This window comes from Mya arenaria, chromosome 7, assembly GCF_026914265.1.
Source record: "Mya arenaria isolate MELC-2E11 chromosome 7, ASM2691426v1".
In the NCBI taxonomy this organism is placed as follows: Eukaryota; Metazoa; Mollusca; class Bivalvia; order Myida; family Myidae; genus Mya; species Mya arenaria.
This window is the reverse complement of record NC_069128.1, coordinates 57,098,819-57,125,048: the sequence shown is the minus strand read 5'-3', so window position 1 is coordinate 57,125,048 and position 26,230 is coordinate 57,098,819. Positions and strand designations below refer to the sequence as shown.

Here is a 26,230-nt window from a genome sequence, read left to right as displayed (position 1 = left end):
TCAAAAACAATGGTTCTTATGAAGGATACCGAGTTTAATTTGAAAGAAATTAGCATAAAACACGCTATCTCTACCTTATGAGACTATAATAGACTATAATAGACTACAGTAACTCTTTTAGCATTCACCAATCATTTAATATTTTTTGCGCTTTCTGCCATTAAATTCACGTCTACAATCTTGTTATCAGTAGTTAATATTTTCCATAAATGTATTATTTAGTAAGTAGTTAAAAGTTTATCAGTCAAAATTTCTGTTTGTAATTTATGTACATGTATTGATTTTGAATAAGAGTGTCACTTTAATACATTTCTTATTTGAAAATATATCATCAAGCACTCTAAAGACATTGTTGATTTAGTGGTCTGGAACAATTTGATACGAAAACATAGTAAAAATATCGACAGACTTTTCCGAAAGAATGTGAATGCTTTTTGATCCAAAATTTAATCAACTCCTTACTACCCCAAAACATATCACCAAGAATGTTTGTTTCACTCTCAAAAACGAACGTTCCTTAAAACTAAATAAATCATCAACTTTTCAAACGTTTATTTTTTTACCTTCGCCACCCACTTTTGCAGTGCGGTCGGCCTCTCAAGCTGTACTCTCACATAATTAACGTTTTCTAAGCTTTATTTTTTTTTCGTGGAATGATCAAATTTTTGCGTAAATATCTGTAAACCTGTGATAAAAGACTGTTGACAAAAGATCAGATCTCAGGTTTTCATATTTCCGTTGGAAAAGTAATATTTTATGGCTAAACGTGTTACTAACGGTTTAAGAAAAATGCATAAAACATCAATTTTTGAACTTAAATATAAAAATATGCGATCTATTTTTGTCAGCAGTCTTATATGACTGGTTAGATGCATTTTACGCATAAATTGGCTCATTCCAAGACAAATCATAAAAAAGTTGTCAAAACGTCCAATTAGTGAGAGTTCAGCTTTAAAGTCAGGACAAAACAATGAAAACAAATGTCTGAAAGTAGCGAAGATTTCTTTGACGATATGCGATTACTGACTGAAGGATGTTAGTGTTAAAAGTGATTATCAGCGTGGTTTGAATCAAGTAGTTTTTCAAACGTACTGTTTTATTTTGTTCTAACTGATTTTAAACGATTCCTAAACTCATGCGTCAAACGTACAAAACGCAGTCGTAAAAAACAATGTATCTCTGTACGATATCAAGGTATTCATGGCATCATTATTGCGAACTGATAAATCCAAGAAATATTTTTTTATTTGTTAACAAATTGTTTTCTTGGTCAGAGCTATGGTATAGCTAGTTTTTTTCATACAAAACTCCCAATTTTAAAAGCACCTTTAAGGTTGTCCATCTTTCATTTATACCAAAAATTGCTAATGGTAAAGTTTATTTTTTATTTTGAAAATGTTAAAGTTATATATATTTAAAAGTCTTCACCGATAGTTAATCAAATAAACATAACGTTATGTAAGAATCAAATTAATAAGTCTGCAATATAATCATACTGATTTTTTTTTTACCTTCATTTTATATATCATATCAAATAGTAGAGTCATCCTGTACAAATTGAAAACATTTTTTTGGCATTTTTAAAAGGTAATAGACGGGATCGCTAAAACCCTACAAAATTTCCGTACCATGCACAAGCAACGTGGAAAACAACAAAGATCTAAATTTTTAGTACATTTATTCAATTTTTAGTATTGCCACGTGTACATAGACCAGTACAGGTGATATCTTGCGTTCATTGAAACACTATTTTAAACGCTTATCAAGCGTTTGAAGTCCGCCTTCATTTTGTTCAAAACACAACACGTTTATTAACAACATATCATTGCGCTGAAGCAAAAGAAACTCTAGTTTATAGAAATATAGTTTCTGTACTTTTAATTTGTAACATTTGTTCGATAATATTACAATAAATTATCACTTAGAAAAAAGGGAAGGATGGTCGAATAATAAGAATATAGAGTTTTTTAACGTTTAAGATTATTCGAGTAAACTAATGAACATAATATCAGTTTCTTTTGCGTCGAGGCAATTAAAAAAATACGATATTGTTTAAATTATAAAAGCTGGCATTAATAACAGAAATTGTATCTTGTATAACAAAATTAAGATGCCTTCTCTCCGACCGGAAGTAAAATATGCGCGCGCAACTATCATTGGTCAACATAAATGACTCGTGTGACCTGAAACAATAAACAACACGTGAAAGAAAAGTGCAAAAGTGAATTGAAAAAAAACAAAATGCATTTGTGTTTAAGTGTTTTTAGCTTTCTCTACTCACTTTGTGTTATAACAGCGCTAAATGTATTCCTACAAACTAAGTGCAATATACAGTAAAACTATGTCCTATTAGTAAGCGTTCTCAAATAAAATAAGTGATGTGAAATAGATATTAAGTATGTCCTCATATACATGTTATTTCTAATTAAATACAACTATAATACGCAAATGCATACATAAATAAAAATCATTTTTTGTAATAAAAAAGAGAACATAACATAAACAAAATGATGTCATTTGAAACTATTACAAACTCAGATTTATCATCTAAACAAAACCCAAACGCTAACATTGGCAATTTAATAACGATTAACTCCATGGCAGTACCAACTATAAGGGTGATAACTAAACAATACTGTTTGCGATGTCTGATGTCTTTTTATGTATTTTAAGGTTGATTACAATTTGTAAGGTCATTGCTGTTGTAACCATGTCCCAATTACAAGTACTTTTTGTTTTACTAATCTTCACATTTAATGGCAGCTCACACATATATAACCTGCACTCTTTGTGACAGCTCACACATATGTAACCTTCACCTTTGTAACAGCTCACACATATGTAACCTTCACCTTTGTAACAGCTCACATATATGTAACCTTTACCTTTGTGACAGCTTACACATATGTAACCATCACTCTTTGTGAAAGCCACACATATGTCACCTTCACTCTTTGTGAAAGCCACTCATATGTTACTTTCACTCTTTGTGAAAGCCACACATAGGTAACCTTCACTCTTTGTGACAGATCACACATATGTAATCTTCACATTTAATGGCAGCTCACACATATGTGACCTTCACTCTTTGTGACAGCTCACATATATGTAACCTTCACTCTCTGTGACAGCTCACATATATGTTACCTTCACCCTTTGTGATAGCTTACACATATGTAACTTTCACCCTTTGTGACAGATTACACATATGTATCTTTTACTCTTTGTGACAGCTCACGCATATGTAATCTTCATACTTAATGGCAGCTCACACATATGCATCCTTCACTCTTTGTGACAGCTCACACATATGTAACCTTCACTTTTTGTGAAAGCTCACACATATGTAACCTTCACCCTTTGTGATAGCTTACACATATGTAACCTTCACCCTTTGTGACAGCTCACACATATGTAACCTTCAATCTTTGTGACAGCTCACACGTGTGCCACCTTCACCCTTTGTAATAGCTTACACATATGTGACCTTCACCCTTTGTGACAGCTCATACATATGTAACCTTCACCTTTTGTGATAGCTTACACATATGTAACCTTCACCCTTTGTGACAGCTCACACATATGTAACCTTCACCCTTTGTGATAGCTTACACATATGTAACCTTCACCTTTTGTGACAGCTCACACATATGCAACCTTCACTCTTTGTGACAGCTCACACGTGTGTCAACTTCACCCTTTGTGATAGTTTACACCTATGTTACCTTCACCCTTTGTTGACATCTCATACATATGTAACCTTCACTATTTGTGATAGATTACACATATGTAACCTTCACACTTTGTGACAGCTCACAGATATGTAACATTCACCCTTTGTGACAGCTCACATATATGTAACATTCACCCTTTGTGACAGCTCACACATGTGTGGAATACTGTCTTTCCCATTTCATATCTGACAGAACTATTTCGATTGGTTCATAGAAGTTGTCGCTTCCTACAACAGATTCAGGAGCATAGGAATCGTTCGTATCGCCACAACCAAAACTTCCTACATTAATTATCGTGCTTTTAGGCTGTATGTTCGTTCCGTCGGGCTTATCAGCGGTTGCATGACGTTCCGCCTTACTAAGAGTCCCGCCAAACGCATACGATTCATTCGCGCAACATTTTTCCGATGAAATGTGTTTCCTGTCAAGATCATTACTTATATTTGTTTGTAACATGGTGTTTGTGTCCTCATTCGCGGTCAGATTAGCATCATTCACATTTGTTGTGACGGTTTCGGGCGCTATTGCGTTACCAAAAGGAACAGAGCTAGCGTATGTCGGCAAAAACGTTGGTTGTTCAACGAATGGTCCCAACGACTTTGTACTGCAGATACTGGTCTCACTTCCTCTCTTATCTTCGTTATCACTGGACGGAGTGCATTCGGCAGGAACAGATTCACTGTTCGTTACAATATTTCTATCTTGTTCAACATCGGCGACCGAATCTATTGTAGCGTATTGGTGATCTGTTTTGTCAGTCACGACAGTTTGCTTAACCTTAGTGACGATTGCATCTTGGTAACGGGGTGTACGAGTCGTATTTTTGCGATTTATAACTACGCTTTCATCATCGCTGCAGTTGTTGAAACTTTTATTTATTTCAATTGGGTCATTTTCTATCTGAAGGGAATGTTTACCATTTTCGGCACATTCAATATTTTTGAAAGATCGTTCGAAGTCCGTATTAAGATTTGATGGAAATCGACTGTCTATGTTTTGAGCAGACATACTTCTGTTACGCGGAATGTCGTTTTCGTCATATGCAACAGTAGTTTGATTCAGAACTGCGTCATTATTCCCTAAAGTGTGTGTACTACCGGAATAATCTAATGTTTTATTTTGGAAGAACTGCTGCGCAAAAGCGTTTCTCTTTTCTGGTGCTTTTTGAGATTTAATACCTGATTTTATAGAAATAGAAGTAATAAGAGAAAATGGATTATTTTTCGGACCGACCGATCGTTTCGTTGTCAAGAAAGATGACTCAGTTTGAGTACTTCTATCAACCAATTGCCTACGAATATTGTTTTCATTTCGAAACACATCATTAGCGTCATGCATGACGTCTTGAGAATCTTCCAACGAGCTTACAGTGACGGAATCACGGCGTTTCGTCGGCGGCGTATCATCGACAGCTTCTGGAATGTTGTCCATCATGTTAGGCTCTTTCATGTCATAGCCGACCGGAATGTTGAGCATGGTGGACAGACGTCGTCCCATCGATCGCGCAATGTTCATGCCGGTTTCCGACATCTTCCGCATTCCGCCTGATTTTGGATTCTTTCCGTATGACGTCATCTTGGTAACACGACGCAGCTGAAAATATGAATTCTTTAGCTAAGAGCAGCTATTTTAGGAAACGGTGACTGCCTTTGTTGAGTTACACTTTGTTAGATGTAGAAATACAAATATACAGACATTTCCATTGTAAAAGAATTTGAATACATATCGTCATAAATGAACCAATGATAAGAGTATGACAAACGTTCCTACAATACCTATAAAATTCTGGTACTCTTTTAAGTTAAATACAAGAACAGCCATGTAAACGCGCATTGATATTGATATAAGTTTTTCCATGCAATGTTTTTACCTTAGCGGTGACGCATCCGCACACCAGCCAGGAGAAAATAAGAGAGACAACAGCCACCCCCAGCACCGCGCTGACCAGAAGTTTGGACCCGCAAAGGTACTCTTGTTCCCCACGGAAACCGTGGGCTGGAAAATATAAGATAGACGCATGTGATTACTTTACGACATACAGCACCGCGCTGGTCACTATGGAAACCGTTGGCCGGGAAATTGGTGTTGGACGTATGTAATTACTTTACGACATAGTTGACAAGAACATTGGACCAGTAAAGGTTCTCGTGATTTCCACGGACACCTGGCTGGAAAATACATTGTAGTTATACAGGATAATATATTATTTATTTATTTCCGCGCCGATTGACGTGTCGCGTGTTCACATTTTCTTATAAACAGGTTTGATGACAATACCTTTGTAGCCCACTGATTACTCTTGTAATTTTATTTGAGTTATATTTGCAGAAAACATACATAGATAGATAAAAACAGGGACAGTTTTAATTAGAATTCATGTTGTTGTTCTTTAATTTCACCGTCATAAACCTTAAAAAACATACCTTGCATATCCGGATCACGTGCTTTGACTCTAATTTTAGCAGCGACCGTGACCTTCTCGTATTCGTTATCAGTCTCATCGTTCTGGCGACGCTTTCGTCCCCATCCGACAATTTCACCGCACACTTTCTGCAAGTAAATACAATATTTATAACATAACTGTAAAACTATTTCAAAAATATTAAAACAACAGATCAATATTGAACACCTACTGTATCTTGAAAAACTATTGATTTCTTCTTTCGAACACGAAAATATGTCCGAAGAACAGTTCATAAAATATATAGGTAGTGACCACAACGACATACATCCTGTTGCATGATACCGTTGCGTCATTTTAACGGTACCTGGATACACTCGCCCTTGCACACAGTGACGTTACATGTGAAGGCGACATCCACTTCCGCCGCGCCGAGCAGGTTCGTGGGCGTGAATGCGTGGAAGGCGGAGGTCAGGCTGCCACGCTGCCCTTTAGAGAAGTTAGGGAACAGATCCTGGTCTGAGGAACACCTGTGTCAGGATAAGGGATGTTTATTATTGGTTGATAGTATTATCGTTTTCCTTATTTAAATAATGTCTTAGTTAGATGACATGAAGTCAATTCTTAATGACTAAGAATGGTCGGAGTGAGCGTAGAAACGAGCCCTTATTTATCATTAAAATATTACTACAGGTAATATATCTGGCTTTTAATACAACCTTATAGGGTGATACATTGTCAACGCAAACTCTGACGCAGGGTTTGTGTATCGGATTAGTGGCAGTAGGCGGACCGCGAAAATTGAAATTCTTAATGTTTAGTACTTAATGGCTGCCTACCTGCAATTTCATTGGCTTAAAATGTAGAATTTTAATTATATTCATTTATTATTATATTTTAACTTGATATGCGTTTCGAGGATTAAAGTGGAAAGGGTCCTCGTTAAGTGTTTCTCAATTATAAATATCTCTTATTTTGAAGTGGATTTTGTTATCGTCAATTGTGTACCAAGGTATATCATACATTTTCATTATGCATCCATGAACATCGTATAACGCTAAAACAACGAGCATCTTATTAAATAGATATGATTATTATATTAGTAAAAGAAAGTAACATAAATCGATTATTTAGTTGACACTAAGCATTGTTGATCTATACACTCACTCATTTTTAACTAGCGGAAGCTTTGATGCGATGCAGTCTTTGGCCTTTATGTCGAAATCATCTGAAGTGACAATACAGTTTTACCGCCACTCAATACTTCTGATATTTTAATCAGGTACCTTTTACATGAAAAAGAATTATGGCATACACGATTATTAATAATTATTTAATGGTATTTAAATACGTATGTCTACCAATAATGTATCTTTAAATCCGCCCTGATTACTTTTACCCTCTAGGCAAAGTCATAAGAGTAGTAATTGTTTGGTGTTGTAGTTGTTGTAATGGTTGTTGTAGTAGTTGTTGTTGTTAGTGTTGTTGTTGTTGTTGTCCTTGTTGTTGTTACCAGCAAGTATTTTGATATACAGTTTCATCAATATGAAACTTTCAATGCGTCTTGCATCTTTTAACCTCTTGTCATGTTTGGTTAAATCTTTTGAAAAAAAGCAACAACAATACGACGATAACGAAATTCGAATGAAACCTACGTAAATATGGCTCATCCAGTGACAGTAAGAGCTTGAGTTCATCGTCTATGGAAACCTCGCTGATTGGTTCGCCGGAAATGACATCATCAGAAGCAACGATGCGCATGCTCACCGTCGGTCTGACCGTTTTGTTCATGGATTTGTCATTCGATTCACTAAAAGAAAAAAAAAACACGTTAACATGCGCTGTGAAGCCATATCAGGGGCGTAGCTAGCCCTCTATTCATGTGGATTCATAATTGTGCTGTGAGGGATCGGGGGTATGCACCCTCGGGAAAATTTGAAAACAATGGTGCGATCTGGTGCATTCTAGTCGTTCTGAGCTGCTTAATTTAGAACTGGAAAATGGACAGTTCATGTTGTCAAGTTCGCAAACTGCAACTTTGGCATTTTTATAAATATATATTTTTATTTTCAGAATTATGTGGATTCAGCCGCGTACTCGCGAAGAGGCAGCTACGCGCCTGCAGATGTATAGATACTGGGAAAATTAAGTATGTAATCGTCGAGCTTGAGGTTCGTTGTATATCATGGATCAAATGACTTTTAAATCAACCCAAATGTTTGTTTATGTCTTCCATTTTCTGTATCTTGTCCAATCAATATTTATGAATTAAACGTCCGAATCAATTAATGGTAGTTTCCTCGGACATGCCACTACTTCCGCTATATACGTACGCAGGATAGATGATGTTGCTCACGTGGAGGTCGCTGGTGTCAACAAGGCACATGATAGGAATCACTTTGTCATTTCCGGTCTGGTACCGCGGGTTCTGTTGTACCACTACGCGGAACTTCATGTCCTGTTGACATGGAAACGAAGGTTGAGGTCAAATGTATAACTTATCAGCGAACTGTTGTTTATATATTTTGACCCATCCAAAAATTCTAACACCATACGCGGCAGTATAAGTCAGCTACTGTAAAACACATCGAAGCAAATTGATGCGAAGCGGTCGCATATACATATATTTTGTGTATATACATACTAACAATCTTTAAAATTTTAGTGGTCTATATAATATTGTGTAAACAACCCTTTAACTTGGCCAGCCATTGTATATATTTACTGCGTCCACGAATTAAAAATAAAAACGGACGACTGACTGCTGATAAACTGAAATGAATGTATTAAAACATTGAGAAACACTGCTTTCTTATTGGATAAAATATATAATGTTGACCACTAAATGTTTTGGGAGTATACGGTGTATACTTTATACTATGCTCTATATCATAATCATTTTCACAAACAGCCTTATAAAACCTGTCAATGACTTACATATTCTATGTTGCACTGCTCAAACATGAAAGTGTGCTCTGTCAACTGCAACTCAGTAGTGCGTAAACAGTCTGACCCTCCGCCCTGGATAAAAAGTAGTCCGCCTGGCGCGGCATCCTCGACGTGTATTACAGCGCGCCGGTTTTTACAACTGGATATTGTTACTGGAAACAACAACAGCAACAAGATTTATGAATAACCTTTATGAGATGTAATAACAATATTAGTATTCCGACATTTTGTTTCGACTAATAATAATATGCATCTTTTTGTATTCTTGAGTAAAATATGGTATTACGGGTAGTTACAAAGAGTTTAAAACATATGCTAATATCAAACTATCTATAAATCTAATGGATATTTTTTCCATCACAATATCAATTTATTTGTTAGCTCCATTTAGACATAATTTATGACGCATTTTGAGGCATTTATGAAGCATTCATCTTTATATAAAGACAACGAAATAAAATGTATTTGATTGCTTTCTACAGAAGAAGGTGATCGTTATAAGCTTTAAGCTCCGCATCAGATTTTATATTTTATATGAAATTAATTTTGTCATTTGTATATTTTCATGCAATAAATAGTTTTTAACCAAGTTAAAGGACACTTACGGTTAGGGGAGAACTCTCCATGTGTAAGTGTTGCCATGACTGCAATTAGGGCTGCATGCAAGAAAAATGTACTGTCCATGCTCGCCCTGAAACTGTCGCAAACTAGAATTGTACCACAAACACGAAAGGTACAGCCAGCCACCTACTTTAAAACCAGCTGCATATATACAATTTCACAGATTTTAGTGATTTAACATTGATAAGCGAGTTTTATAAGCCCATGCCTTCATAAAAAGAGAAATACATACTAACATGTACACAAATTTCAAATGTTTGAAATATTTTTAAACGTACCTGTTTTACATGTTATCCTATACGTCCATCAACTTCTGTGCCGAAAATAATCTGTCGGAAACTTCGGAAATAGAGCGCATTCTTTTACCAAGACGCCCAATAATTCGTCATTAACTATTGCACATCGTCATATAGGTAATTGAATTGTGATGTGATTTCGTTACCAATGTAACTAGCAATAATAAACACGCAAAATGGTGAAACCCAATGATAAATAATAGATGAATTGTCGTGGACTTTGTCGTCACCTGCTACTGTTAGTGTGTCATTACCGACAATAATAATTATTGACCGTATTGTTTGTTTTATACAATAATGCTAAGGTATACAATAGTTTGTAACATTATCTACAATTTGCGTGTCGTTATGTTTTTGTGCTCATCATGCTTACAAGAAAGGGTGTGCGGAAAGACCCATTGATGCGTGTATAGTCTGTCTGTGTTCTGCACGTGTTGAGTCGCTCGTGCAGGCGCTCTTCGGCGCTCCCCTTGTGCCTTCAACACACGGATTTGTCTTTTACGTGCGATTAGTGGACTTGTTAATGTATAATTTAAAGCCTTCATTCGAAGCAAAATACTGCCTTTTGACGTAGCATTTATGACGCAATTTATCACGTGGTATACACACACTGAATAAGCTCCTGTGTTTACTGGACGCTTGGAATTGTTGTGTAAATAATGGTTCCACAATGCGCTGTATCTGACTAACTTCAGCAGGTTGGCAACCATATAACGTAATGTCTGTTCAGTTGTAAAACTACAAGCCTTAACAATTAGGTTGAAACTCCTTGGACGCTGAGCGGTATATCATGATCGAATTAAGATTATGGACGTGTTTTGTTGTTATAGAGTCGCTATACACCTTTGATTTCGCTTTTACAAGAACTATATATTGATTCTATTGTTCAACAGGTAACGCTCTCCTAAGTTTCATCACAACAATTAGTTGTTTTAATGCTTTCAGTGAGAAACCATTTCGTGTGCGATACTTGGTCCCTTAAATCTTGTAAGATGAGACAGATTTGAAAGCATGTTATAAAGTATGTGACATTGGAAATAATAAAAGTTAGTTTTAACCTATAAATTGATATAGTTTCCGTTTGATACAAACTATGATCGGCGAATAAATATGTATGCAATATTTTATGGGTTCTGATTTTTGCTATTCTTTTGGGCGTAAACTGCGTTTCCATTGAAATAGCGCAAGGACATTTATTGCATACATTCGGCCTGTAACTTTACCCAAGCACTCTTAAGCAGCGTAAGGTTTAAGTAATCTTATTTTAAAGCTGCACTCTCACAGATTTGACAACTTTTTTTGTCTTGAAATGAGCCTTTTTTTGAAAATCCATGGAAAACATTTATACAATACTGCTGACAAGAAATTAGATCGTAGATTTTAATATAAAAGTTCAAACATTGATGTTTTAAGACATAAAACATTAATTTTTGAACGGAAATATGAAAATCTGCGATCTGATTTTTTTCAGCAACCTTTTATCATTGGTTTGCAGATATTTACGCATAAATTTGCTCTTTCCAAGACAAAAAAAGTTGCAAAAATGTTATATCTGTAAGAGTGCAGTTTTAACAATGTCCTGTATTATTAACTCAAATTATTTTTAAATTATTTCCAACCAGTGATTATGACAAACAGTATTCTATTTTATTCAATTTTCCAGTTTTACATTCACGTATAGCTAACATAATAACTTTCATTTGCATGTTCACAGCATTCAATGAACATTTCAAAAACATTTTGTTTTGACTTTGTTATAGGGTCAGAGTTCCAACCATGTCCACTTGGTTATTATGATGACTGCATGATCACACTATGATTTCCTGATGTATGAAACTTCGTATAAGTATTGATTAACAGCATTCATAAGAGTGATTTCATATTTAAAGGGACAAGACACCAGATGTTATCAAAATCGGCAAATACAGTATTTTTTCAATACAAGCCTAGAATCGTCAATACGAACTAGTATGAGGCCGATAATACATGACTTCGCATGATTAAAAGAATATTTTGTCGCTGTTTAAGCTGAGTTTATCTGTTTAAAAAAAGAACAAAATGGTTTTCCAGCTTATAGTATGTATATTTAACACGTGAAAGTAACGTGATTAGTACCGATACATATACCGACGCTGTATTTAAAATTACTGGCATGTACGTGGGGTAACAGACCAAGTAAATTCCAGTTGGAGATATACGCAAAAACTGCGAAATATAATTGTGTCGTAAGCGATGTGAAACATCATTAAGTAAGATTCAATGCGTTTTACACATCGATATCAGTTTTAAATAAGTTTTTTAACAATTTTCATTTTTTCTTGCACATGTATAATCTGGTATCTAGTCCCTTTAACATGTATTCAAAATGCTAAAATGACCAATATTTGTTCTTGTGTAAGTGACAATTAGTGTTAAGTCAATAACAAAGCAATTGTAAAATATAATACAGGTGTTAAATAGTGTCCAATATGTAGGTTTCGCCACTAGAAGACGTATATAGTTATATTATGAAGCTAATGTTCGGTCTAACCTCAAAGACAACGGTCAATCTAAGCATTTGTCGGTCAAATGGTCAAGCGGTTCACTTTACCCTGGGGTCTGGTACGCTCTCGTAACGTCAATGTCACGTAGAGGTTTTGTCCATCATGGTGTCATGCTGTTCTAATAGTTTGTTAGATATTTCTTATATGCACACCATATTGCAGATTTGAATGGAAATCAATGCGTTTCGGTCAACCTGACTTTCTACCGGGGAACATCTGCAGAAGCCAATTGTGTATCCGGGTATACGATATATATATAGCGGCATTTATAATGTCTCGCTACAGAGCTTTTACAGCGGCGCGGTATCCATTTGAAGTGTACGCATGCAGAGCGAGAAGTCGTGGGTTAGAACCCCGACATGTCAACATAGCAATGTGTGCAGTCTGTTAAATTTGTATCTTACCGTTTTATTCCCTGGTTTGGTTAAAGCTACACTCTCACAGATGGTTTTGACAACTTTTTTATTTTTTGTCTTGGAACGAGTCATTTTTTTGCGAAAATGCATGAAAACCAGTTATATAAGACTGCTGACAAAAATTAGATCGCAGATTTATATATTTAAGTCCAAAAATTGATGTTTTATGCATTTTTTCTTAAACCGTTAGCCATAAAATTTTAATTTTCGAACGGAAATATGAAAATCTGCGATCTGATCTTTTGTCAGCAGTCTAATCTCACTGATTTGCAGATAATTACGCAAAAATTTGCTCTTTCCAAGACAAAAAATAAAAAAGCTTAGTGTAAAGTGATTTTAGTTTTAATGTATCTTTTAGCTTTTATATTCCAAGGATGTTTTTTTTTTTATTCTCTTAACAATCATTATTTTAAATAAAGCAACGATATAGGAATCAATATTTTAGAGGAAAATAGACGCTGGAAAAGCCATTTGCATAAAAAGCCATAAGCATAAAAAGCCATTAGCCATGCAACTGATTGTACATTATTATCAACTGTTTTAACGACATTTCTGTCATTGTATGCGTATATTACCATTTCCCCATATCTGATAGTGAACATACGAAACTACTAGACATTCTTAATGACTTTAAAGTTTTAGTCGTATTCTCACAGTATTTGTTTTAAAGATAATTGAGAAACTTCAAGTAAAGTATTCTAAATGCAATGCGACGTTCTGGTATTTTATGCGAGCTTTAAAAATGTTAAACAGGCCTGGCATTGTTCGGTTCATCAACATTAACACATTGTACAACACTTCCAAACGTTTTGACTTATAATACATAAACATTTCGGGCAATACCGGTGGTGGTTGCCTGAAGAAATGATATCAACACTGACAATAGCCGGCACTTCGGGCAGCCACAACCGGAAACTGCAACTCCCATCACGTTGAGCAGCATAGAGATTACCTCTTGCAATGATAAAGTCAGTTGTATGTTGTTGCTTTTGTTTTTGTCTGGCCATCAGTGTGCTTCAAATCATTTGGACAGTTTCCATATTTGTCTCAACTCAAATGCAAACGCAAAAGAAAAAAAAAAACTTTTCTAATTTCTCTAGTATGTTATACAGTAACTGTAGTTTTCCCGTTTGATAGATATCTAGCACAGCACTGTGTATTGTAAGTTCATTTAATTTCGCTAAAGAAAATTTACAACCAATAATAATTAGCGGTGTAAATAAAGATTATTTAATTAAACTGAATTTCACTGTTATTGATATCATTGTCAAAATTTAACATCTTTCAGACTGTTATTTTATTTAAACCGCAAAATTGTTTATATTGTCAAATACATCTTTAACACGTCGAACTTAAGATAAGTGTCCACTCAAGTTTGAATAAACCATGAATATCGTGTGTACAATTTACTCCATGAGTAAATTGATAACTTTGTTGAACATTTTGCCCATATGATTATGATGCAAGAGGCATCCGTCAAAAGTTTGAATCGACCTAAACATCCCCTTCTTCCTGTCACCGAATCAAATGCCCTATATACATAATTTTAACTCAATACACATGTCATAAATTACACAAGAGCACAATGTCTAACCCCACTTTAGTTGTTCTGTAACTCTTCTTGCGTGTCCACTATGTTCTTGTCAATATACACATAATACACGACCAAAAACGCCGCAACAACCAATGAAATCGCCGAACCAACGATACTCATCCACTTTGAGATGTTCCCCCATCTTTTAGCGTCATTTATGGCGTTATGTTTATGGCACTGCCGTGACCACAGAGAGCACAGAACGGCGACACTCCCGAACGCAGGATTGATCAGGATTGTAACCTGAAATATATACATACATACATAATTGGTTTTGTTAATATATGTGCACATTCTAGAGATTTGTTAACATTAAGGTGACTTATAGGCGCGATGAGCCGGGTGTTATCATCATTGATATTTGAATTGTGAATATCATTTGTGTTATGCACATGTCACTATAATTAACAACTTACTTACTTACTTACTTACTTTAACACGTATATAACGGAATATGTTTATGTAAACCATGAATAGTGTATATAATGTAATCCTGAAATGTGGAATGTCAAACTTTTACTTTGTTTACTATGTAAACCTAAATTTTGGAATGAATGTCTGTCAAAACCTGACATAGTTTACTGAGTAAACCTAAATTATGGAATGACATGTATGTCAAAACCTCACATAGTTTACTGTGTAAACCTAAATTATGGAATGAATGTATGTCAAAACCTGACATAGTTTACTGAGTAAACCTAAATTATGGAATAACATGTATGTCAAAAACTCACACAGTATACTGTGTAAACCTAAATTATGGAATGACATGTATGTCAAAAACTCACACAGTATACTGTGTAAACCTAAATTATGGAACGACATGTATGTCAAAAACTCACAAGATTATAATTGAATACTGTTATCTCAATTTAAACAATTTAATGTTTGACTATATGTAGCTGAAACAAAGAATAAAGTTATGTTTAACATTCGTATTTTTGTTATATAAATGGAAATTATGGAATGACATTTATGTCAACATTCGTTTTGTTCCCTATATGTCAATAACATATTAGATAGCATTTACGAAAAAATAATCATTCAGTTTACGAGTTAATTTATTTTCTAAACAGTAAGGTGAAATTTGAGGTTTGTAACTTACCAAAAAACAATATGGTTTTTCGTAACATAGTTGCTAAAATACTTACAAGTATTGCAAGGATGAGGTAATGTGGCGGACGTGACGGACGGCAGTGCTGAATCGCGTTTGCAGTTCCAGTGGCAGTGTGACGTAAGAGGCGCTCATGGCCAGTATCGGCGTCAGCAGACTTCAAAAAGGGCGGCTCGCCTGAAGTTGAGAAAGTGAACGGCAGTTAATGGTATAGCGTTTTGATAGATTGTCTTGCTAGTTTGAGACCTAACTCTACGTGATTCGCTTGGACATATGAAGTTGTTATTAGATTAAATTAAAAAAGCTTTGATCAAACCCAAAATTTAACCAATGTTATACAATTGGCTGCTTAAGTGTAATGCACCAGTCAATTGTAACCACGCCCCCAAGGTCCGAGGAATAGTCGGGACTATGACTTTCGGTCCAGCCAAGCCCGGGTAAAATCCCCGCCCTGCGGGGACTAACTGCTGGTAAAATCCCCGACAAATTCCCCCGCACCCCAAAGACCCTAGGTAAGGCCCATTCCCCGCTGTTTGTGGCGCGAAGACAAACCCAACGCATTCACCCGGCCCTGCGGGGCCACCTGGAAAGTAAGAACAAGGCCCATTTCCCCGGCTATCCCCGGTATATTCCCAGACCTGGAGTGGGGGGGGGGGAGGGGCATTGTTACAATTGACTGGTACATAAGCAGATCCTATATACGACATGTTTGATTAGTCAGTCTATGTTTGTCAGAAACAAATCGTTTCAAAAAAGACTATCAACAGTTGGTAACTAATGTACTGTAAGATTTTTTCGAAAAAGAAACTTGTAAGTTCTTTGTCTGTTTTTCTGTTTGTTTTTCGATAGAATTAGGCTATTTATATTTTATTAAACATATTGTGAGGAAGGTTAAACTAGGATTAAATCTTCCATGGCCGAGTGTGTAAAAAAGATTCATCCCGACCCGAGCGTAGGGTGTTTTGAGGAAACGAGGTTAAACGCGTTTCCGCAAAATACCATGCGCGAGGGTTGGGATTCAAAGTTTCTTCCATGGCCGAGAGTGTAAGATAGGTTCATTCCGACCCGAGCGTAGGGATTTTGGCGAAAACGAGGTTTACCGAGTTTCCGCAAAACACCCTGCGCGAGGGTCGGGATGAACCTATCTTGCACGAGCGGCTATGGTAGATGCTTTTTCTCCCTAAAACAAAATTAAGTAAAAATGCATTTTTTTGCTGGAACTCTTTTGTCCTTAGTGAAAATAATTGCGTATGGATATGGGATAATTCCAAGGTGGGAGAAAAACCTATCTTACATGAGAGTTATTGAACATGTTTTGTTTTTTCTCCCACCTCAGTAAACTAAAAAAACGTATTGTTTCGCTGGAACTCTCTGAACGTTGTGAAAACAATGTACTTATCGATATGTGATAATTTGTGTTTGTCATGGATATGCGCGTAGTGATTCTGATTATGTAAATAGTAAAATCGTTCTTTAAATAGTGCTGAGGGGAGGGCAGAATTATTTCTGGAAAGGAGCGTGAAAACTACTTTATTGCGCCATTTGAAGCGAGAAATATTTTTTTGGATTTTAAATATTGTCACAAGACAAATTTTCCATGATGCTGCAGACGACGGTCTTCAACAAGGGAGTTAATTTTGTTATGAAAATAAAAAAGGAGTTCTATACGAGTAAAAATTTCCAGAACGGCCATTTTTTATTCACTCGTCTGAGATGGGAGAAAAGTTACTCTCATTGGCATGATGTTGGACAAAAGTGTTGTGTTGTATGGGAGAGGAGGACAAGAGAGCCGGAAGTAGACCAACTTGTCACTCTCCTTGATACTAAGTGTTGTGTAGTGTTGTTAGGGGAGCCGGCAAGCCGGAAGAAGACCCACTTCCGACAGAAAACCCACTTGTCACTCTTCTTGACACAATGTTGGGCGTGAGTGTTGTGTGTGTGTGGGGGGGGGGGGGGAGAGCGTAGAGCCCAGACAAAACACTTATCGAAGTCGGGGACCATTTTGTATTTAAATTGAGATATGTTTTTACAAAGTTCATGCTTTGTCTTATGTACTAACACGATGCTAGCTAGTGAAGAAGCGGTTTTATTTATCAACATAGTTTATCATTACAACGAAAGTCATATGAAAATTGTAAACATTGTTTGCGAAAACGAGTGTATATAAGAATTTCACTGTTTTAACACTTCGAGTTGGTACCTGTTGAAGTAGAGCTCGTGCCGTCATCTGTGATAACCACGTGACACGAGGGACCCGCAGGTATTGAGTGCGAGCGCATACTCCTTCCAGTCATGTTCTTGGGGGAAAACCTGTAGGACGACAAATTAGATAGTATGTAATGTAAACATGCAAAACATTTAAACGTGATACTCTTCAACGAATCGATAAACCTTTGCCCCCGAGTATTCTGACACGAGACACGAGTGACCAAAAGCGAAAGCGTGCGAACTAGTGTGAGTGCCAACTGCTTCCCGACAGTTAGTAGGCAACCAGTAGCAGGACAAATTTGAAAGCATGTAATGTAAACATGCACAGCATTATCATTTGAATCTCTTCAACGAATTGACAATCCCGTGTCGTTTGACAACGTGACATGAAGGACCAGCAGCGATCGAATGCGAGAACCAACTGCTTCCCGACAAGGTCGGAGGCAACCTGTAGTGCGACAAATTTGATCGCATATAATGTAAACAACATTACAATTTGCTACTACTGTTCAACGAATCGACAATCCTTCTCTCGAGTATTTTGACAACGTGACTCCAGGGACCAACGCGATCGTGTGAAACACAGGTTCGGTGGCAACCTGTAGCGCGAAAAAAATTAAATAGCATTGCAGGTTACCAGGAGCAATATTGACATTTATTAATATTCCACGAAATGACAAATTATTTCACAAGTTTTTTGACCATCCCTTTTTCCCGAGTATTTTTCTTGAAAGGAAAACAGCTAAGAAATCGGAGTTATTTGTCCAGTTGATAATAATATTCTTTCTCAAGTCTTTTGACAATCCCAGATTTCTAGGAAATCTAAGGAATCGACAATTCCTCTTTTACAGAATCTTTTCTTGTAAGAAAAACACATGGAACTCCTTAAACGATCAAAACCAAAAAAGGCATATGATTTGTGTCCAGTTAAAAATACAAACCTTTACAAATGGGGTTATCAATAACTAGCGACGTGGAAAAACATTCCCCTGATGAAAAAACGCCAAAATACCGCTTATATATTTTATTAGAACACAAATTATATGCTTTTTGTTTTGATCATTTAATCTAAATAAGTTAACCATATTAATGCATTAACAAACATTAAAAACATATGCATATTTCAAATATAGCCCCTCGTGTGTCTCTTTTATCCACCAGCCTCACCCAACCCCAGCCACACACACCAAAACATTCTTTATTTCAACTCACTCATCTCCAAAAGTAATATGGTAGGTAGGAAGGCATAACTTTAATTTGTGTTTTTTTGGGAACCGGAATTCTGTACCAAACTCACCTTTATCAGGGTATGTCACTATTGTGGAAATACTTAAAGACCTAGTTTATTTTTTCTATAAGTGACCCCCTCCCCAAAACCTTGTATTGTACACAACCTCTGTGTATTGATCTTAATCTAAGTGCCTAATTGTCTTATCAGATCTCCGATCTGAGTATCCTGCTGAGCAGTTTTGGAGGTTTTATTATAAATATGGACTCTGAGTGGCCCTGAGCCAATAAACAAATAAACAGGAAATTGGCCCCTGCTGTGACATCAGTGCAATTTGCAGGAGATGCACAGCAGGGGATTGACATGCCAAACATTCCTTAAACTAGGCCTTTAAACATACATTGTTCTCAAATACCACATTTTTTGGAAATTACAAAACGCACACACAAAAACAAAGAGCGTAAGGTCGGGAGGAATAAATAGGGTCGGTCTAGTGGAAATAATCATAAACAGATTACGCCTTTTTCTGAAGAACCAGAAATGAAGTGTGTTCATAATGCTTGTTTGAAAACTCAATTAAATAAATTAATTCATGAAATTTAAGAAATCTGTTAAAACAGTCTAATGGTTTCTGTTTGTTTTTTAATCAACTTTTTTTTAAAATCCCCCATTGTGAACACGTTCCCAACTACGTGAGACAGTAAAGTTAAAATTTTACTTTATAAAATCAATATAAAGCGTGCTATTTCACATATTCCATTTAGCCAATTTAAGAATTAATTTTACAAAAGAACGTTAACAATATTTAAAGGGACTGTACACCAGATTGGCACAAAAAAAAAGTTTTTTTTCTGTAACGAAGCTCAGGATAATTATTTAATAAAATGTTTTACTCTTTGATATCATAATTGTAAAAATAAATACCAAAATGTAAAAAAAATCGAGTCGGAGACCGGGTTCGAACCGGTGTCGCCAAAATTGCAGTTCAGTGTTGTAACCACTGTGCTTCGAAGGCTTACCCTAAACGGTTGGAATATTTAAGCTATAAACCTAACTTGGTAATATCACGTGATAACATCGACAAGCTAATCACGCATAAGGAATGAATTCTACTAGGTAGACATACATAGAAATCTTTTTAATGGAAAAGTACGACAAAACTGTAAACCAAATTAATTGTAAACTATGTGGTACTTCAGCTAGTAAGTTTCAATGCATTGTAATCAATACAAAGTTTATGTCAGTTTTCGACAATTTTCTTCTTTTTTTTTCGCTATTTCTTCATACGGAGTACAGCCCCTTTAAGAACACTATCAAGTACCTTTCTATTGCTTTCCAGTGATTAATAAAGATTGATCAGTTAAATGAAAATGATATTTCACTGTTTGACATATGAACTAGAAAATTGATATTTGTCACTGTTCATACGTGCTTTAATATTGTATCGATTCCAACCCCGCACTATCTTACAATGTTTAAAGATGCACTTTTACTACCAAATAAAACGTACCACAATTATTACAATTGTTTTAATTTACCGGACAGGTGGATACATATAAAAAACAATGGTTCAGATGAAAGCTACTCTGTTTGATTTGAAAGAAATGTGCAGGAAACACAGTATTTCTACCTAATGAGATGATAGCAGATCGTAGTAAATGTTTCTGCACTCACCAATCATTAATATATTTTTGCGTTTTCAGCTATCAAAATTCATTTTTACAATCTTGTTATCGGTAATTAATAATTTCCATAAATGCTATATTTAGGAAGTAGTTTAAGGTTTATCACTCAAAATGTATGTTTGTTATACATATATATGTATTGATTTTGAATAAAAGTGTCACTTTAAAGATACACAGACCAACCTAACGACTACCATACACTTAACAAGCGTTAACACAATGTCATTAAGTTACAGAAACATGCTCCTTCAATATTCAAATATCGTTGCTACCAAATAGAACATTTTAACAATAACAACAAAATTCATACCTTCAGTTTTATGAGCCTTCACCAAGATACAATTGAACGTGTAGTTTCTGCTCCATTATGTCATTTTCATGTTACATATATAAGCGGTCGTATGTTTGTATGTTAATGTGTTTGCCATACAGATATTGACGTAGTGGAAAGCCAGAGATATCACAGAATAACAACCTTTCCCTGGAAATCTCGTCTGCTGAATTCTCTAGCATGGTTTATTGAAAAAATGATACGGTTTCATCGACTCTGTGTGACAATGCGGTCGATACAACCAGTTCAATTCAGGAGGAAGACACCGACATTAATTTTAATTGTATCTGTTTATGGAACACGAGCGATACTTAGACCCGAGTGATTTTATGATGATGATGATGATGATGATGATGATGATGATGATGATGATGATGATGATGATTGATGATGATGATGATGATGATGATTATGTCGATGATGACGATTCCAGCCACGCAACGTCTTACAACTGGCTAGTTTAAAGATGCTCACTTGCTACCAAATATGAGGTACCACACTTATCCTAACGAGGATGAGGATGATGATGACGACTTCACGTGGCTAATCAACCATTCACGCCACAGCGCTAGTACCGGCATTAAAATTGTCTTCAAATACGATATTTGAGCAAATATCAACATTTGCTGAAGGGTTTCAGCTGTCAGTATCTTTATTTTAACAATAACATGATTTGCCGCACTTTATTTAGTGATACAATTAAATATCCGTAAAAAGTGCATTTAACATACCATGAGCGAGTCCCTTAAAATCTTGTTTAGAGAGGGGCTAACTGTAATGATACCATGAGCGAGTCCCTTAAAATCTTGTTTAGAGAGGGGCTAACTGTAATGATACCATGAGCGAGTCCCTTAAAATCTTGTTAAGAGAGGGGCTAACTGTAAAGATACCATGAGCGGGTCCCTTAAAATCTTGTTTAGAGAGGGGCTAACTGTAATGATACCATGAGCGAGTCCCTTAAAATCTTGCTTAGAGAGGGGCTAACTGTAATGATACCATGAGCGAGTCACTTAAAATCTTGCTTAGAGAGGGGCTAACTGTAATGATACCATGAGCGAGTCCCTTTAAATCTTGTTTAGAGAGGGGCTAACTGTAATGACACCATGAGCGATTCCCTTAAAATCTTGTTTAGAGAGGGGCTAACTGTAATGATACCATGAGCGAGTCCCTTAAAATCTTGCTTAGAGAGGGGCTAACTGTAATGATACCATGAGCGAGTCCCTTAAAATCTTGCTTAGAGAGGGGCTAACTGTAATGATACCATGAGCGAGTCCCTTAAAATCTTGTTTAGAGAGGGGCTAACTGTAATGATACCATGAGCGAGTCCCTTAAAATCTTGTTTAGAGAGGGGCTAACTGTAATGATACCATGAGCGAGTCCCTTAAAATCTTGTTAAGAGAGGGGCTAACTGTAATGATACCATGAGCGAGTCCCTTAAAATCTTGTTTAGAGAGGGGCTAACTGTAATGATACCATGAGCGAGTCCCTTAAAATCTTGTTTAGAGAGGGGCTAACTGTAATGATACCATGAGCGAGTCCCTTAAAATCTTGTGTAGAGAGGGGCTAACTGTAATGATACCATGAGCGAGTGTAATGATACCATGAGCGAGTCCCTTAAAATCTTGTTAAGAGAGGGGCTAACTGTAATGATTTGGATTGCATATGGTTAATTGGCTTCTATAAGTGATTGTTGAAACAAGTGAGCGGCTTATTGCTCACGAATAAGTTGAACCTCCCATGGCGGTGACCCCATCATTAATGATACTCAATCGACCACCGGGTATCTGTTTAACGGCACACACTCAATTCAGACCCATGTAATTGTTTTTATTTAATACCATCATAAATCCAAACGAAAAAAACGGTAGTCTGTATTCCACTCCAGTGCAACACTCAGCTGACGTCATAAAAATATCATTGCGCGTATTTAAAATGACGTCATGGAACAAAATAATGCGTCATTAAATGAACATTGATATCGAAAACATGTGTCTATTATATTAAGTGATTTAACCAGTATCAGTGTATATCATAAAAGGGTAATTAGTACTGCGTTTTGATCCAGAAAGTCGTATTCGACTCTCGCGGATTTTTGCAGATTTTGACACAAGCGCGTCGTGAAATCCAAATCCTCAAATATTCACCAGAGTCGAATACATCCTCGCGGATCAAAAATGCAGTGCTCATAACTGTATTATATTTACGAATTTAGATCTGTATAAAGAAAGTAATTTCTGGCTGAATTAGACTTCTTAAACACTCTGTTTTGACGATATGACTTATAGAGATACATGTCAAAATAATTGAGATATTTGGTCAGTTAGGTTCAAGTAACAAACAGAGCATAAACATTGTCACAGTCGCTCCCTGTTGGCTCGAACTCGCTTGACTCGAATTTCCCATGGCTCGAGGTAAGTTCGCCGGTCACTTGGAGCTGAAATGTAAACAACTTTCGCTCCGATTTCTTCAAATTAGTCTTAGATTAGTGATTATGTTAAATACATTTCATTAACCGTTTATAGACATCTATCAACCAATAGACCCCAGAGCAATCACTTCTGGCAGCGCAACTTCTGTTTTTAACTTTTACATAATAATTTACTTTTCTGTGAGTTTTCTTAGATTAAAAATTTCATGTCACAGCATCACATTGTTTTTTGAAAAGTCAGTTATATTTTATATTTGATTTAAATCAAATGTGCCTTAAAATGTGTCTTAATCGATTAAACCTTAAGGTTGAAGCAAGCACGTACAAGCGATTATGAGCAGTAGGAAAACGGACAACCTGCAGTCTCCCTCCTTTCCGCCGAGATAAAATCGCCCCAAAAGTAAAATTCCATACTCTGCATTGGTTCACCAAACACTCAATAGGCTTCTTTTTGTTTTGCCTTTTTCGCAGGATATTAAAGAGATATGTCTTATAACATTCATAATACACCATTTTATCACATTCTACAACGTGAGGCAGGGGTAATTGTGTCCGTCTTTGCAAAATAAGTTGCAGGAGGGAGGAACTCCTGTCCGGGGGAGGGGATATATCCTATACCCATTGCTATCAATTGGTCAAACTGCATGTAAGCAAACTTTTAAATGATAATGCACTAGTCAATTGTAACCACGCCCCCCCCCCCCCAGGTCAGTGGAATTACGGGGACTTTCGGTCCAGCCAAGCATGGGTAAAATCCCCGCCCTGCGGGGACGAACTGCTGGTAAAATCCCCGCCATATGCCCCCGCCCCCCAAGGACCCTAGATAAGGACCATTCCCCGCTCATTTTGGCGAGGCACTGCGGGGCCACCAAAAAGGTAAAAACACGGCCCAATTCCACCGCTGTCCCCGGTATACCCCTGTACCGGGGGGGGGGGGCGTGGTTACAATTGATTGGTGCATAATACTGATACTGGTTGAAAGTACATAATGGACCAAGAGGGACATTACATACACCAAGTACACTGAAACTGTACACCAGTCTGCATTAGATATGCTACCTCGTTGAACAGCTTAGTATATTGTTAATAGCAATTTTACATTAACTAGTAACAGTAATCGTAATATAAATGCAAAGTTCATAAATTTACTAATATTTCGTACAGTTTTTCTTCAATCTGATGACTTCAAAGTTTTAAACTTTTGTTATGTTAATTTAAACAATTTTAGATTAATCGAGAAATTTGGACCAGATATGGGCAGTTAATGACATCAAGTTATTCACTTATCATAATACAAATTACAAATGGTGTTTCAGTAACAAACGATGCCTATTTCTCACTTGCCACAGCGTTAAGGACAACCAGCGGTCAAACATGTGATAGAGTTCACACCTGCTCATCAGACTAACGGCCATCTTTCCAAAATTAATACTGTAGCAATAAAAACGTTATTGTCGTCTGGCAATGTACGGTCAAAGCTATAAGGTATGAAAATCTGTGAACATCTTTTAAACTGGGCCATGTAATTTTGTTAAGCGTCCACATATTGCTAGGCTTTGACCTCCGTGAGATATATTTTTTTTTTGTAAGCTAAAGTAAATATCTTCCATTTCCTATACCTCTTGTAAGACGACCACGATCCGGGGTTGATCCGATAACGATAGGTTTATTTGCATATGTTTAATCAATACCACAATCAAACGGACGCTTGATACCAAGAGAGAACAAATAATCGTCAAGTGCCTCTGAGTAGCCATTATGTCATTTTGCCACACTGTGAAATAAGATCTTTGTAATAAAAGATGGATACTTCCCTTTGTAAAAAAATGTGAAAAGTGGAATACAGATTCCATGATATAATCAATATTATAAAAACAGCATCTTACACTCTTGTTCGACTATGATAAAACCAAAAATTCTATCTCTCTCTCTCTCTCTCTCTCTCTCTCTCTCTCTCTCTCTCTCTCTATATATATATATATATATATATATATATATATATATATATATATATATATATATTGTCATGTATTGATTTTACTCTACATGTATACACTAGTTATTGGTTTTGTATTCTATGCGATGTCATATATGTTCTGTATATTATAAATATTGCATTGATCACTTGACAACTTGTATATATTATGTTCTCAAACGTATACACATGGACAGTATGTCTACATGTATTTCTAAATAAACTATGTAAACTATATATATAATATATATATATATATATATATATATATATATATATATATATATATATATATATATATATATATATATATATATATATATATATATATTATATATATATATATATATATATATATATATATATATATATATATATATATATATATATATATATATATATATGTGTGTGTGTGTGTGTGTTGTTTTCTCGTTAAAATGTCAATTATAAAACATATTTATGCGGTTCAAGAAAATGAATTAAACCGTGCTTTAAATGTGGAAGTATTGTCGTGTAATACGTAGGACACGAACATTTTTTTCTACCTTTAATCGAAAAGGTATAGTAAGGAAAACAACAACATGTGAAAGTATGAAATGAGTTTAATTGATTACCACAATATCAATAATTTCAACCTTTTCAATAACAGTCAGTAATCACAATCAAAATGTTAACAAAAACGACAACAACAACAACAACGAATATTT

At 35.8% G+C, this 26,230-nt stretch overlaps 2 protein-coding genes across 2 annotated transcripts; both read right to left on the bottom strand.

Moving 5' to 3' along the window:
* Positions 1-2,153: 2,153 nt before the first annotated feature.
* LOC128241281 (uncharacterized) lies at positions 2,154-9,768 on the bottom strand. The gene is made up of 10 exons (XM_052958223.1): positions 9,690-9,768; positions 9,073-9,236; positions 8,469-8,593; positions 7,791-7,945; positions 7,303-7,363; positions 6,503-6,665; positions 6,158-6,284; positions 5,605-5,729; positions 5,103-5,327; positions 2,154-2,183 (listed from the first exon to the last, which is right to left on the bottom strand). Exons 1-10 carry the CDS (start codon positions 9,766-9,768, stop codon positions 2,154-2,156), a joined length of 1,254 nt encoding a protein of 417 aa, XP_052814183.1.
* Positions 9,769-14,260: 4,492 nt separating this feature from the next.
* Positions 14,261-21,236, bottom strand: LOC128240124 (uncharacterized). Its single transcript, XM_052956638.1, has 4 exons — positions 21,100-21,236; positions 17,869-17,978; positions 15,706-15,845; positions 14,261-14,797 (listed from the first exon to the last, which is right to left on the bottom strand). Exons 2-4 carry the CDS (start codon positions 17,960-17,962, stop codon positions 14,561-14,563), a joined length of 471 nt encoding a protein of 156 aa, XP_052812598.1. The 5' UTR covers positions 17,963-17,978; positions 21,100-21,236; the 3' UTR covers positions 14,261-14,560.
* Positions 21,237-26,230: the final 4,994 nt, after the last annotated feature.

Coding starts and splice junctions, on each gene's coding strand:
- LOC128241281 (XM_052958223.1), bottom strand. CDS start 9,768: ATGGACAGTACATTTTTCTTGCATGCAGCCCTAATTGCAGTCATGGCA. Junction 7,946..8,468: donor AGCAACATCATCTATCCTGC/GTACGTATATAG, acceptor TTTTTCTTTTAG/TGAATCGAATGACAAATCCA. Junction 2,184..5,102: donor AACGCCGTGATTCCGTCACT/GTAAGCTCGTTG, acceptor TTATTGTTTCAG/GTCACACGAGTCATTTATGT.
- LOC128240124 (XM_052956638.1), bottom strand. CDS start 17,962: ATGACTGGAAGGAGTATGCGCTCGCACTCAATACCTGCGGGTCCCTCG. Junction 15,846..17,868: donor CACGAGCTCTACTTCAACAG/GTACCAACTCGA, acceptor TCTCAACTTCAG/GCGAGCCGCCCTTTTTGAAG. Junction 14,798..15,705: donor ACCTCATCCTTGCAATACTT/GTAAGTATTTTA, acceptor TATATATTTCAG/GTTACAATCCTGATCAATCC.